This window comes from Lampris incognitus, chromosome 1 (genome assembly GCF_029633865.1).
Source record: "Lampris incognitus isolate fLamInc1 chromosome 1, fLamInc1.hap2, whole genome shotgun sequence".
NCBI classification, from domain to species: Eukaryota; Metazoa; Chordata; class Actinopteri; order Lampriformes; family Lampridae; genus Lampris; species Lampris incognitus.
Window position 1 is genome coordinate 115,780,860 of NC_079211.1, and position 12,972 is coordinate 115,793,831.

The 12,972-nt window shown below is 49.9% G+C and overlaps 1 protein-coding gene across 6 annotated transcripts in view; it reads left to right on the forward strand.

Moving 5' to 3' along the window:
• fam151b (family with sequence similarity 151 member B) overlaps positions 1 to 4,153 on the forward strand; it is a 49,279-nt gene extending 45,126 nt beyond the window's left edge. For all 6 annotated transcript variants that reach the window (XM_056273550.1, XM_056273569.1, XM_056273535.1 and 3 more), the window contains one exon: positions 3,967 to 4,153. In XM_056273550.1, coding sequence (XP_056129525.1) covers positions 3,967 to 4,024 — 58 coding nt within the window. In that variant the 3' untranslated portion in view covers positions 4,025 to 4,153. The remainder of the gene's footprint in view (positions 1 to 3,966) is intronic.
• The last annotated feature ends 8,819 nt before the right edge of the window (positions 4,154 to 12,972 follow it).

A 12,972-nucleotide genomic window follows, 5' to 3' on the forward strand; every position in this document is an offset into this window, starting at 1 on the left:
GACGCTTCCTCCCATAAAGATGGCAGTCCGTCTCTAAACGACTGTCTACTCACCGGACCCAAGCTGAACCCAGACATCCTCGATGTCCTGATTAAGTTCAGACAACATGGGATTGCCTACATGGCTGACATAAAGAAGGCTTTCCTACAGATCTCCATAGCAGAGAAGGACAGAGACACTGTGAGATTCCTGTGGCTCACCGGGCCACCAAAAGGAGAAGAGGATGCGGAGCCGCGAGTGCTGAGGATGACCCGAGTGGTGTTCGGAGCTTCCCCGAGCCCATTCTTACTCGCCGCCACAATCAGGAAGCACCTGAAACAATATGAAACGGAACATCCCCAAGTTGCAGAGACATTGAGTGAGTCACTTTATGTAGACGATTTTATTGCAAGTTCACACAATGTTGGTGAGGCCTACTCTGTGACAACAACCGCCAAGCAAATGCTGTCCACAGCAGGCATGGAACTCTGCAAGTGGATGACCAATTCTCCTGAGCTGAAAAGGAAATGGGAGGAGAACGAAACTGGCCACACGATGGCGCCAGAGGAGCACGCAGCCGTGCTGAAGGTTTTGGGCTTGGTATGGAGACCAGAGACTGATGACTTCACGTTCGACCCACAGCCTCTGTTGGACATTCTGAAACGAAAAGAGAATACGAAGAGGAGTGTTCTGCAGTCGTCTGCTCGCATCTATGACCCGCTAGGGTTCCTGACTCCCTTCACAGTCAGAGTCAAGTGCATCTTTCAAGAAATGGGGGAAAGAGGACTCTCCTGGGACGAGGAGCTACCGCCGGACCTGACTCGAGAATGGCAGCAGTGGTGTTCAGAGCTACCTCAGCTTCATCTGCTCACCATTCCACGGTGGTACAGAATAGACATGCATCCGCAGAACAGCGACATCGTGAAACTACATGTGTTCTGTGACGCCAGTGAAAAGGCTTACAGCGCTGTAGCTTACCTGCAAGGTACAACACAAGACGGAGAACTTACCTCGAGCTTGGTCGCATCCAAATCCAGGGTAGCCCCTCTCAAGAAGATGACGCTGCCACGCCTGGAGCTCATGGGAGCTGTGATTGGAGCGAGACTAGCCTGCCACCTGATGACCACACTGAACATGGAACAGAAACAGGTCAGAATGTGGACAGATTCCATGATAACGCTGCACTGGATCTGCAGCTCAGCTCAGAAGTGGAAACAGTTTGTCGCAAACAGAGTGACCGAGATCCAGTCCTTGACCAACCCAGAGTCATGGTCACACGTCGCAGGGAAGATGAATCCAGCTGACCTCCCGACCCGCGGACAGACTGTTCGAAACCTGACACAGAGCCAGCTATGGTGGAGCGGGCCTGGTTTTCTGACGTCACCTGGTCAGCTACAGGAGACTGACGAGGGCCAGGTTCCAGAAGAGGTGAACACAGAACTCGAGTCCAGTCAGCAGGTCACCGTACACACAACAAACGACACAGCGCTCACTGAACCCGTGCTGGAGCTGGAAAAATACATCAACCTGAGAAGAGTATTCAGAGTGACCGCCTGGATGAAGAGGTTTATAGCTAATGCTCGTACAAGAACAAAGACACAAGGAGGACTGACTGCTGATGAGCTCTTCGAGGCAGAAAAATACTGGATTAAAGTAATACAAGAACAGAGCTTCAATGAGGAGATCACTCGAAGATGGAAGTACCGACAAAGACTCACTACCAGCTTCTGGAACAACTGGCGAAGGGACTACCTACTAGATCTGAAGTCCGCACACCGCTGTGACACACCGCCGCCCACCCCTCTGACAGTGGGTGACGTGCTGATTGGAGAAGACAACACCCCCAGACAAACCTGGAAACTGGGGAGAATCGAGGAGCTGTTTCCAGGCCGTGATGGTCTGGTCAGGTCGTGCATGGTGCGCACTACTTCAGGGACTTTGTTGAGGAGACCTATCCAGTTACTGTATAGTCTGGAGATTTAGATGAACATAGTAGTTCATCGGGGGGGAGAATGTTGTGACTTATTTGGTCACATGATTGAGTTGAATAGTAGTTCAATAATTAGTTCATGAAAACAAGTGAATTATATTGTTTATTTGATTGATTGATTATTCTATTGAATACATGATTAGAGATATGATTGAATACTATATGTGATACATGATTACAGAAATATTATTTGTGATGTTAAAAAGAATAGATCGAATGTTCAGATTGCACAGTTCATATTAGAAAAGCCTACTGTATTTTGTAATGTAAAACTCAAACTCCCAGCAGGCTTAGCGACAAGGAAACAGGAAGTTGGTTCGGTTGACAGTCGAGACTCGTGCGAGAGCAGTGCGCTCAGAGATTAGCAAGAAAAACGTTACCATTAGCTTTGTCGAATGTATGTCTGCAACCATTTTCATATAAAGAAGCTTCGTTTTATAATCCGGTTTTTGTGGTCTTTGCTGTTCGAGAAGGGAATATAATTCCTACAATCATCACTCAGCTTCATACCAGCCATGCATAAGATCATCACTCAGCTTCATACCAGCCATGCATAAGATTATCACTCAGCTTCATGCCAGCCATCCATAACATCATCACTCAGCTTCATACCAGCCATCCATAACATCATCACTCAGCTTCATACCAGCCATGCATAAGATCATCACTCAGCTTCATACCAGCCATGCATAAGATCATCACTCAGCTTCATGCCAGCCATCCATAACATCATCACTCAGCTTCATACCAGCCATCCATAACATCATCACTCAGCTTCATACCAGCCATGCATAAGATCATCACTCAGCTTCATACCAGCCATGCATAAGATCATCACTCAGCTTCATACAAGCCATCCATAACATCATCACTCAGCTTCATACCAGCCATCCATAACATCATCACTCAGCTTCATACCAGCCATGCATAAGATCATCACTCAGCTTCATGCCAGCCATGCATAAGATCATCACTCAGCTTCATGCCAGCCATCCATAACATCATCACTCAGCTTCATACCAGCCATCCATAACATCACCGCTCAGCTTCACACCAGCCATCCATAACATCATCACTCAGTCTCATACCAGCCATCCAAAACATCATCGCTCAGCTTCATACCAGCCATCCATAACATCATCACTCAGCTTCATACCAGCCATCCATAACATCGTCACTCAGCTTCATACCAGCCATCCATAAAATCATCACTCAGCTTCATACCAGCCATCCATAAGATCATCACTCAGCTTCATACCAGCCATCCATAAGATCATCACTCAGCTTCATACCACCCATCCATAACATCATCACTCAGCTTCATACCAGCCATGCATAAGATCATCACTCAGCTTCATGCCAGCCATCCATAACATCATCACTCAGCTTCATACCAGCCATCCATAACATCACCGCTCAGCTTCACACTAGCCATCCATAACATCATCACTCAGCTTCATACCAGCCACCCATAACATCACCGCTCAGCTTCACACCAGCCATCCATAAGATCATCGCTCAGCTTCATACCAGCCATCCATAACATCATCACTCAGCTTCATACCAGCCACCCATAACATCATCACTCAGCTTCATACCAGCCATCCATAACATCATCACTCAGCTTCATACAGAAAGGAGCCAATTAAGAGATGGAAAGAGAGAGAAAAAAACTCAGCAATTGTTTTCTTTTTCTTTTCTGGAAAATAAGAGCATGCCAAATTTAACCTTGCTTGCCACAAGAGGTGTGGGATGCTTGCAAAAGCGTACAGGACCACAGGTAGTTGTGTATCTGTAATTCTCTAGCCTGAATCTGAGAAATGGTGTGACAAATGTAATGAAGGCTGCCGTTGGTTGACCTATGCAGCAGTAAAACAAATTGTAAATATTCAAATACTTCTGATGCCTCTGTAGCTGTAACATCACAGAGGCATCAGGATGATGGTGTTTTGTGTTCATTTGTTACTGAACAGAACCTCTTTCTCAACTTTCTACAGACAATGGCTCCCTCTTTTGACTCTAAAGCCTCCTGTATTTTCCTCTCCCTTGGTCTGATGGTCCTTTGCAGCCCATTAATGGTCCAAGCCCAGCTCAAGCTCTACAACATCCGCGCAAGTGACCTGCCTGCCAGCATCCTGGGAACCACTGACGGTTACGTTAAGGTGTTCTGTGGCCCGGCCACCTTAGGTGAAACGTCCATCCGCAACAACAATGCCAACCCCTGGTGGGAGGAGGAGTTCAGCTACTTCAAGGCCCAGCAGAACGACGTGCTGAGACTTGAGGTGTATGACAGCGATTATGTCTTTGACGACCATTTGGGGACCTGCCAGCGGCAGATCAAAGTTGGCACCCATGAGCATGACTGCTTCCTGAGCAAAGGTGGAACCCTCCACTATACCTACACTCTCAGTGGAGGCAGTCAGTAGTCACATATTACACACCAGCGCCTTATTAGACACCTTCACATTGTTTAGTGGGTTCAGTGTCAGCAGCTCTTCAAGGTCAGAGTGACGGTATTGTGTCTTTTACAGGCACTGACAGCTTGAGCATAAACAGAATACCCATCTGTCATTATACACCTAAATTGGAGTAAAAATTCTGAGTGATGTCTAAAAAAACACAAACACAGAGTTGTTGAGAATGACAAAATGTTAACAGTCATGTTCAGGAATTTAAAAAAAAGTTTCTCCATAAGTCTTGATGTGTTTATTTGTTTGTTTGTTTGTTTGTTTTACATACTGAACAGTAATGAGAAACAACCAAAATGACCTCTGAGAATGCTTGGAAATATACAAACAATGCAGTGAAAACAGCAGTTTTATTTATTTATTCATTTATTCATTCATTCATTCATTCATTTATTTATTTATTTATTTTGCAGCTAAAAGAATATGTGAACATTTAAAAAGACTACAATATTAAGGTTAGTGGTTGCATGAGTGCATAATTTCACAACTCGAGTACTCCTTTCCTTAAAAACTCGAGATCTCAAGTAGTCGGGAGGTGGGAGGTGTCTTGCATCAGTTAAAAGACTATGCAGCTACTATGGGGCTGGTCTGGGCACACAGAGCAAAGCATAGAATCAACGACATGATGGGAGGATAACAATTGGTCTTACCTTACGCAGCGGTGAAGAAGAACCTGGTCATTGGTAAGCCTGGCTGACTTAGAAATGAAATTAGTCACATTGGCTTGCATCTATTTTAACAACATTAATTTGGTTTAGCCACGTTAGTGTAGTAGTCTAGTCCAGAGATCTTCAACAGGGGTCCGCGACCACTAGGGGGTCCTCAGAGTTACTGCAGGGGGCCCGCCAAATTATTTGATCCAAAACTTTTTTTTCTTCCAAAAATGTCTCCGAAAATACACATTAACGTAAATACAACCTATCATAAGCAAAGATAAATCTTCACATTCGTTAAAAAAAATTACAACATTGAAGATACCCATGAATTATAACATTATTGCTGGCACGGTTTAATAAGCAACACAATTTCATACGATATGTAATAGGGGGTCCCTCCGCCATGTCTCTATCAGCAAAGGGGTCATTGGCCTGAAAAACGATGAAGACCTCTGGTCTAGTCTATTATGTGACAGACTGGATGTTAGAACCATCCTCGAGATATCGTCCACAGTTCCCAACTGTTGCACATTTCTTCACCACAGCCGGGAAAGAATATTTACACAGTGAAATACAACAATAAAGCAAACACACCTTCAGTAATCCAGGATCCATCCATCCATCCATTAGCCAAACCGCTTAACCTCAGGGTCGCGGGGATGCTGGAGCCTGTCTCAGCAGTCATTGGGCGGTAGATGGGGAGACACCCTGGACAGGCCGCCGGTCCATCACAGGGTAATCCAGGATGTGACAAATAAAAGAACTAACTGGAACTGGCTCTAACCGGAAACAGTGCGCTCAGGATCTAGCGTCATGTGATTGAGTATTGGATGTTAATGTAGAAACTCGAGAATTAATGTAAATACTCGAGAACTTGAATGCTCGAGCACTCGGTGCAACCCTCAGTTAAGATATTCTAAAATGGCGAGGTATGCGAATGACACGAGGACTGAAGAAGCTTATGAAAATTAGGAAAAGGGAATATCTCAGTGGTACTCAAAAGTTTTAAAACACATTACTGTCAAAACAATCCATTGCAAAACTACCCAGGAACACTGTCTTTACTTAGGCCTACTCATTTTTTGATGCAAGATGTGTTGCCCACATGTGAGTACAAATGAGAGGGTGTGGTGGACACGTATTGGGGACAGAATTCAACCCAGGAACTGAGGGTTAAGTCATGGTTGCCCTGGCAGGTTAACGCAGGGTTAAGTTATGGTTGTCCAGCCTGTTTTCTGGTGATTCTTGCCACCTCCGCTCAGTCGAGCTGTGGTTTGGTTGTCTCTCTGATTTACCGTGGATTAAAGAAAGTTGCCTACACGGCTAAAGTGTGAACCTACGATCTTCTCCGTTCCTTCGGCTCTACACTGGTGACCCCGACGTCGGTTTTCGGATAAGTTTTCTGAAACCACACACATTATGGCTACGAACGCCGTTGCAATGAAACTGCCGGAGTTTTGGGAGTCTTCCGCGGCTACATGGTTCGCGCAGGCTGAGGCACAGTTCGCGCTCAGAGACATAACAGCAGACGAGACCAGGTACTACTACATAGTGGCAGCGCTGGGGTGCGCTACGGCTTCCAGGATAAGCGGTTTCATAACCGACCCACCGGCCGATGGTAAATACGCCGCACTTAAACATCTCCTCCTTGAAACTTTTGAACTGTCAACAACGGAGAGAGCACGTCGCCTCTTCGCAATTCAGGGCTTGGGAGATGGCAAACCATCGGAGCTAATGAGCAGGATGTTAAACCTACTGGGTCAAGAAAAGCCATGTTTCCTGTTTATGGAGCTGTTTCTGCGCAACATGCCGCCCCACGTCCAGACTGCGCTCACTAACTCCACCATCACTGATCCCCGTGAGCTGGCAAAGGAGGCTGACCGATTCTTCGTCGCTACACAACGTTCCTCCCATGCCGGGGTGCTGGCTCCTACCTTCACTGGCCCCCCGCCGACATCGCGGGCGTGGCCCGACGGTGGCGCCACAGCGTCAGACCGCTACAAGCCCTCTGGACTCTGTATGTACCACGCTCGATTTGGTGCGAAAGCTAAACGGTGCCGTTCCCCCTGCAACTACAGGCCGACGGGAAACGAGAGGGCCAACACTCAGTAGTGGCCATGAGTGTTGGCGATACGAGCAGGCTACTCTTCATCCTCGACACCATCTCCGGTCGGCGATTTCTTTGTGACACGGGCGCACAGAGAAGCGTGCTCCCTGCTACTGACGTCGACATCATGGGCGGGGAGCGGGGCCCCCAGTTGGCGACGGCTGACGGCAGCCCTATCCACACCTACGGCGTGCGGTCTGTAGAACTGTGTTTTGGTGGAGAACGTTTCACGTGGGAGTTCGTCATGGCCAATGTAACGCTTCCCCTCCTCGGAGCTGATTTTTTGTGCGCTTACGGTTTGCTAGTGGACATTCAGAACAGCCGTCTGGTCGATGCCTTAACCTTCTCCTCCTTCGCATGTACGCGGAGGGAAGCGGCCTATGCAGGTCTAGCCAACTCTCTCTCAGAGGCAGAAAAGTTCAACCGCCTCCTCGCTGAGTTCCCTGACCTCACCCAGCCTACCTTCTCTGCACCCACCGCTAAGCATGGGGTGGAGCATCACATTGCTACGAAGGGGCCCCCGGTCTACGCCAGAGCCAGGCGTCTCGACCCCGCCAAACTCGCCATTGCCAAGTCTGAGTTCGAGCACCTGGAACGCATGGGGATCATCCGCCGCTCTGACAGCCCGTGGGCGTCCCCACTCCACATCGTCGCTAAGCCTGATGGAGGTTGGCGCCCATGCGGGGACTACCGCCGACTAAATGACGCCACCACGCCCGACCGCTATCCTGTCCCGCATATCCAGGACTTTTCTGCAAACCTGTCTGGCAAATGCGTCTTCTCAAAAGTTGACCTGGTCCGTGGTTATCATCAAGTTCCCGTGCACCCCTCAGACATCTCCAAGACAGCGGTGACTACCCCATTCGGCCTATTTGAATTCCTACGAATGCCATTTGGACTCAAAAACGCGGCCCAGTCCTTTCAGCGGCTGATGGATTCAGTGCTCCGTGGCCTTCCTTTCATCTTTGTCTATTTGGACGACATACTCATCGCCAGCGCCGCCGAGGAAGAACACCTGTCCCATCTTCATGCCCTCTTCACACGCCTCAGCCAGCATGGGCTGATCGTCAACCCAGCGAAGTGCCGGTTCGGGCTGACAGCCATTGATTTCCTCGGGCACCGCATCACTGGGGACGGGGCAGTCCCCCTGCCCTCAAAGGTGGAAGCGGTGGCGGCCTTTCCGTGCCCCCAAACAGCTCGTGCGCTCAGGGAGTTCATCGGGATGGTGACATTCTACCACCGCTTCATTCCCCGAGCCGCCTTTATCATCCGGCCACTGTACGAGGCGCTGAAAGGCATGTCCCCCAACCAGGCGGTCGACTGGACAGCAGAGCGGAACCGTGCGTTCACCGAGACTAAAGCTGCGCTCTCCCAGGCTACCCTGCTAGCGCATCCTTCACCTACAGCGCCTATTTCCATAACCACGGATGCATCGGACTATGCTGTTGGTGCGGTTCACGAACAGTGGCTGGGGGGGGCTTGGCAGCCTTTGGCCTTTTTCAGTCGCCAGCTTACACCCCGAGAGCGCAAGTATAGTACTTTTGACTGGGAACTCCTCGGTCTCTGGCTCGCCGTCCGGCATTTCCGTTTCCTGCTAGAGGGCCGCGAGTTTACTGCGTACGTGGACCACAAGCCCCTCACGTTTGCCATGTCCAAGACGGCCGAGCCATGGTCCGCTCGCCAGCAGCGACAACTCTCCTACATTTCGGAATTCACTACCGACATCCAGCACGTCGCTGGTAAGTCTAACCAGGTAGCTGACTGCCTCTCTAGGGCAGTGATTGGAGCGGTCCAGCTAGGCCTTGACTATGCACAGATGGCCGCTGACCAGGCCACGGACCCGAGCATCCTCCGTCTCCGGGTCTCCGACACGGGGCTCCGCCTGCAGGACGTTCCTTTCAGCGACACAGGTGTCACCCTCCTGTGTGACGTCTCCACAGGACAGCCCAGGCCCATCGTCCCGCACAGCTGGAGACGCCCCGTATTTGAAGCTGTGCACGGCCTCTCTCATCCAGGCGGTAAGCCATCCGTGCGCCTGACCTCTGCTAAGTTTGTGTGGGAGGGACTTAAGAGAGACGTGAAAGCGTGGGCCGACTCGTGTGTTGCCTGTCAGCGGGCTAAGATACACCGCCACATTAAGGCGCCCCTGGAACGCTTCGCAGTGCCGGAGAGACGATTTGACCATGTCCACGTCGACCTGGTTGGTCCCCTACCCCCCTCCCAGGGGTTCACCTACCTCTTCACTGTGGTGGACAGGACTACGCGCTGGCCTGAAGCTGTTCCCCTGGCATCCACGACGTCTGCTGATGTGGCCCGGGCTTTTATTGGGTTGTGGGTCTCACGTTTCGGTACGCCTTCCGACCTTTCATCTGACCGCGAGCCACAGTTTACCTCAGAGCTATGGAATGCTGTGGGTGAGGCTCTGGGCGTCAAGCTTCATCGCACTACCGCCTACCACCCTCAGGCGAACGGCCTATGTGAGCGCTTCCACCGGTCCATGAAGGCTGCGCTTCGGGCTACTCTCAAGGACTGCAACTGGGTCGACAAGCTCCCATGGGTCATGCTGGGCCTGCGGACCGCCCCGAAGGAAGACCTACAAGCCTCCTCTGTGGAGCTGGTGTACGGCACGCCGCTGCGAGTCCCAGGCGATTTCATGCCCAATGCAACGCGTCCCTGGTCAGCTGTGGACCAACGAGCCTCCTTGCTGGACGGGGTCAGAGCTTTCACACCCGTCCCTACCGCCCAACACGGCGCGCCGGTGTCCCAGGTGCCCCCAGGTCTGCAGTCAGCGGACTACGTGTTCATCCGTCACGACGCACACCGCCCCCCTCTGCAACCCCCTTATGACGGCCCCTTCCGCGTCCTGGAACGGGGAACTAAGCACCTGGTGGTGGATTTTGGGGGCACGGCCGAGCATGTTTCAGTGGACCGAGTTAAACCCGCACACCTGGACTTGACGCAGCCGTTGGAGTTAGCCCAACCTCCTCGTCGCGGTCATCCCCCGGCTCCGCCTCCTCTCCCCGTGGAGGCCCGAGCTGCCTCTTCTGCTCCTCAGGCCGACCTCCACAGGCCCGCGTCAATGCCTCCCAGAGACACTCCGGCCCCTGTTATCCGGAGCCGCTGCGGACGGCCTGTCGTCCCCCCGCGCCTGCCTGACTTCGATTACTAGGGCGAATTCTGGGGGGTCTCATGTGGTGGACACGTATTGGGGACAGAATTCAACCCAGGAACTAAGGGTTAAGTCATGGTTGCCCTGGCAGGTTAACGCAGGGTTAAGTTATGGTTGTCCAGCCAGTTTTCTGGTGATTCTTGCCACCTCCGCTCAGTCGAGCTGTGGTTTGGTTGTCTCTCTGATTTACCGTGGATTAAAGAAAGTTGCCTACACGGCTAAAGTGTGAACCTACGATCTTCTCCGTTCCTTCGGCTCTACAAGGGTTTCTTATTCTTCTCCTCCCCTGCCTACACCACAAGATGATAACCCAGTTAAGCCTGAGGACACAATCCTGAATTTAGGCAACTTTTGAATGTCTTCTGTGGTTTTTCTTTATTCTTAACCTCTGTTAAAGACAAGGAAAGGTCCAGTGGCATGAAACCACAGAAACCATCCGTCTTTCCTCTCATGAATGGTTTACTGGGACACAGGTAGTGGATGTCTTTGGTTAGCATACACATGTGGAGATTTGGAGCTGGGTAAAGGTCGGAGCTGCTATTGTGGTAGGCCACGATTATTGGGGTACACACTTTAATAAAAGCGCTGCTGTGCACATATTTTAGTCTGTAAATGGGTCCTGCGCTGACGATATGGTGACTAAAAAGGAAAGCTAATTCCCTTTCTTCAGGATGGACATAAAGGGGAACAACACCTCCTATGGCGTAAGCTATGTGGAACTATAATGTGGTAACAGTATGAGGTCACTTTTCTAGAATGTTCTCAACTAGGCTAAGTGGGACGAGGTATGGGGGAATCCTACCTATACCTAGATTGTCAACATAAAGTATGCGTGTGTGCATTGACGACTTGCATTACAGACAGGGGCCCAGGTCTGAACATAGCTCCTTTGTAAGTCGAGCCATTTTGGAGAGAAGTAGGGTTTTAGGTGGGTTATGATCCTTTCCTGGAGCCAGACAACAATTAAAATCCCCTCCAAGTATTACATAAGGTGGGCAAATTAAAGACATTTCAGCCAGTAACTTGCAGTACAATGATCTGTCCATAGTATTTGGGGCAGAAGCACTTCCTGTAAGAATGCGTTCCCCGTACAGTAACCCAGGAGTGACAACACACCTTCCTGCTATGTTGTGAATGAACAAGTGTTGCTCCCTCTCTGCTTACGACCCATTAAAAATAAAACTGTGCAACTCGGTGTGATTCGGCAGATGATCTGTGCTGCCAAAAACACGCCCGTCTCCTACAGATGGAAAACAACAAGGACCCAAAAAACAACGCAAATACGGAAAAAGCAACAGAGCATAGAGGCAATGAAAACCAAAATAAAACTAAAACAAAGAGCTACGCAACGGCTCGTGCAACAGGAACACGTGCTGCTAGAATCGCTTCTGGAGAAAAACAACAAAAATGACCTCCATAGTGCACTCTTGCCCCCGCAACATGACGTCATGAGAGCCACTTCATATTCTGACAACGAATTGCAGTGTTGTGACCTTTTCCAGCCTGATGAGCAGAAACCCTCAGAAATCTGCTTCCACAGATAGGCGTCATGAAGACCAGACCTCGTTAGATCCCTGTTCTTTAAATACAGCAGGGCGCCCCCTCACACCTGATTGAAAACACCTGAGTCTCATTTCACCTCCAGATTACCAGCTAAACCGAGAGGCTCACGTACTCCTGCCACTCACAGATATGTAATATTGGATCATTTTCCTCAGTAAAGACATGACCAAGTCTAATGCTGTTGTCTCACTTGTTTAATTGGGTTCCCTTTATCTACTTTTAGGACTTGTGTGGAAATCTGATGATGTTTTAGGTCATATTTACGCAGAAATATAGAACATTCCAAAGGAACACGTGCTGCTTTCAAGCACCAGTGTGGATAGGTAGCGCACTGTTTTATGGAAACGCTCGTGGAACATGGAGAGTGTGCCATTGTGCGTGCAGGTATGTGCTGATGCGTCAGAGTGCCCTAACGTACTACCTCCCGGAGGGGGGGGGCTGGCTGCGGAGCCTGTCTGCTGCCCGGGGGGGGGGGCACTACGATAAATCACGCATCTCAGACAGCAGAATTTATTGGGATTAATCCCGTTCACTCACAGGTGGACACGTCTCACACACACACACACACACACACACACACACACACACACACACACACACACACACACACACACACACTGCCGGCATCTGCCTCACACACTCCCTGGAAAACTCTCTGGATCCTCCTTCTTAGTCCTCTCTCCCCTTTTTCCCCCCGTCTTCTCCTTTATTTGTATGCGCGCTATCCTAAACGGATACTGACAAACTGGATTTGATCACGTTTGTCAAACATGTGACCGCGTCTCTCATCAGAGACACGCCGTCGTTTTTCGTTTCTAAGTTTCCACTTGTGGCGACTGTCCCGCTCTTGGGGAAGCGATGCTGATTGGTTGTTGGACTGATCAGACAATCAGACATGCTGAAGAGGAGGACGGGTGGGGTGTACACTTGTACAACTCTTGTCATCCCACACATCATGTAAAGGACGGCGTTACTGTTAGCAGTTCTTCATATAAAGATTGCTTTGCAGGAGGAGAATCTGAACTCCACTTGCAAATGAA